This window comes from Phalaenopsis equestris, unplaced genomic scaffold, assembly GCF_001263595.1.
Source record: "Phalaenopsis equestris unplaced genomic scaffold, ASM126359v1 Scaffold000167, whole genome shotgun sequence".
Taxonomy (NCBI): Eukaryota; Viridiplantae; Streptophyta; class Magnoliopsida; order Asparagales; family Orchidaceae; genus Phalaenopsis; species Phalaenopsis equestris.
This window is the reverse complement of record NW_018164609.1, coordinates 148,148-150,936: the sequence shown is the minus strand read 5'-3', so window position 1 is coordinate 150,936 and position 2,789 is coordinate 148,148. Positions and strand designations below refer to the sequence as shown.

General features: G+C 31.1%; 1 protein-coding gene across 1 annotated transcript in view; it reads left to right on the top strand.

Annotated features, from left to right (window-relative positions):
* Window positions 1-1,614: 1,614 nt before the first annotated feature.
* LOC110022118 (rhamnogalacturonate lyase B-like) overlaps window positions 1,615-2,789 on the top strand; it is a gene marked incomplete in the record, with an annotated part of 3,287 nt that continues 2,112 nt past the window's right edge. The window contains 5 exon segments of the mRNA XM_020720919.1: window positions 1,615-1,744; window positions 1,861-2,003; window positions 2,075-2,337; window positions 2,425-2,512; window positions 2,614-2,739. Of these exon segments, the coding sequence (XP_020576578.1) occupies window positions 2,315-2,337; window positions 2,425-2,512; window positions 2,614-2,739 (237 nt within the window).

Here is a 2,789-nt window from a genome sequence, read left to right as displayed (position 1 = left end):
ATTTTAGGGGGATTCACACTCATATTACATAACTTGTTATGTTTTTACATAGTTTATATCATAGTATAATATTTATTTATATAATATTCAAATGTCTAACAATGCATTAAAATATATACTAGTTTAAAATTATTTTTTTCATGCATATGTTTCGTTGTGTTTATGATGCTAAAATGCTATATATGAGAATATGAAAAGATAATTGTTAGATATGTAAATACATAAAATTGTGAGGTATGTATGCAAATTCCCCTTTTTAAAATGCTGTGTTGTCCCGCCCTTCAAGTTTTAATGTGTTGAAAGAAGGGATAGAGTGAAAAATATTTAGTTAATTTTATGTAATTGGACTCTTGAATGAATTGGTAGTGCTAGTTGAGGGTGTAAATGAGCCGACACAAGCAATCTCGGCTCAGCTCTTTAAAAAATATCACTGTTCGTGTTCGACTCGTTTATATTTCAAACACAAAAATTTTCTTCATGTTCGACTCGTTTGCTTAGAGAGCTGAACAAAAGTTGTTAGTGAAAGAAGAGTTGTATTAACAACCCTGATCATGCATCAATAGGATGCAAAGTTAAGGAGTGAGATTTAAAATTTTTTTATATATTAAAATATCATTTAAATATAATTTAATTTGATTTGTTATTATTTTTAATTAGTGATTTTAATTGATTATAAATTATTGTAGTATTGTAGACAATTAAATTATTTAAAAATATCACTCATCAATTGTAATATATAATTTAATTATTTCGAGCCAAAACGAGTCGAACATGAATGAATAAATCTTAGTTTGCGTTTGACTCGTTTATATATCGAGCACAACAAAATTATTCATTTTTTGGCTTATTTGCTTAACTAATGAATTAAACATGAGCTTCTTAATGAATTGAATACAAACTGTTAGAAAAAAATGAGTTGTTTTGACAGTCTTAGTGCTAGTTGCTATTGCAGGTGCTGCAAAATATTATTATTATGGCTAGTTTTTGTTGCAAGCCATTTTGAAATTACAAAAATGTTTTTTTTTTTTTTGGTGCTTAGTTTTCTTTGCAAATCAAGGTTCATGTTGGAATATTTGGTATATTTGGATGAAATTGTAGGATAACAATTATTAGTTTCGGTGTATGTATGTTTATTTTGTAATATTGATGAAAGTATTATGTCCGTTGTTCGGATGTGTGGACGACAACGTGCATCACATCATGTAATATATCTGGCAGTTTGTGAGATTCACACCGTCGTCCGCACATCCAATTTACTAGATGTAATATTATCTCATAATTTGGACGACCCATAATGGCATCAACCCACATCTCACAATAAAAGCAAAATGCTTCAAACTTAATTTTTTTCCTAAAATCTTATTAAGAGGCATTCATTATACATGCCTAATTCTTACACATTTATATATCTAATTTCTAATTTTACTATTTATACTTGGAACATCCAAATATTTCATATAATATTAAAAATATTATTATTTGAACTTTAAAAAAATGAAAATCATTTCTAAATGGATAAGATGACATAGATATAAAAATCAAAATTTAGACATTAGATATATGTAAATATATAGAATTAGAGTGACATGTACGTAAAAGAAGTTGCAACTAGCCCTAAAACCTCGCAATTCTTTACTCATCCTGCACCAAATCTCTTTGATTTGATTACCTTTTTACCCTAATTACATTTCTGCTTTTACGCAACGTCGCTCGAAATCCGTCTGCCGACTGCTAATGTAATCGGGTTAGATTACTGTTATTTATTCAGAATGGAAGATCGAGATTTGTTTAATTGGAAATGGGAAGTTAAACCAGCTTTGCTTCATCAATGCGCGCTTATTTAATCCTTGTTGTTTGCAGTGCCGCAAATTTAGTTAGGGTTCTAACAGTAATGGAGAGCTTTAGTTTCGGTCTTCGGCAATTAGTTAAATTGTTAAGATTTGACGCAAATCCTGTTTCAGATGCAGTTATGCACAGACGCAACGAAGAAGTGATCTTTACCGGTAAGCAAATATTTCCAAGTGATTATTTTTCTATAATTCACGATTACTTCTTGTCCCTTTGTTTATTGTAGATCACCTGGTTGTTAAATTGCCGCTGAAGACCCAATTTCCCAACGCAGACTTTAATAGATTTAATGAACACATGCCCAGATTTCTTATTGAGTTTGCTACTTTAAGCAACTCTGGTCTTCGCTTCTAAGAAATCTTTTTTTTGTTTCCAATTCAAGGAAATCAGCAGCCAACAAATAGTTTTTTTTTTTTCTTTTTTTCTATTGGAAACTATGAGATGGTTTGATTAGGTAACCATATCTATGAGTTTCCTTAGCAAGATAAGGTAATCATTTGTTATATATTGTATTTGTTGGCAATATTGCTTGTTTAGCATAGTTTGATGTTGTTGGTTTTGGTATTGCACTTGCAGAAAGGCTATGGGGAAGTGTCACTTGAGCCGGCCAGCCACTCTTCCAACGGCGCCGATGGGAGTGCGCTTATATGTTCTTGATCGATATGTATGTGAATTTGCTTGATTTTCTTTTAGTTATCTTATGAGTAATTTAATGATTTTCGTGAACAGAATTAGTATTTGTTTATGTGCTGAGAGAATGAGCAGGTGGTGATAGATAACGGTATCATGAAGCTCACTTTGTCGAAGCCTGAAGGGATTGTAACTGGAGTTCAGTACAATGGGGTTGATAATCTGTTGGAGATACTTAACAAGGAAGATAATAGAGGGTATGTTCAATTTTGGTTCTTTAGACTTGTGTGAAAAAAAGAGAAGTCCTTTTT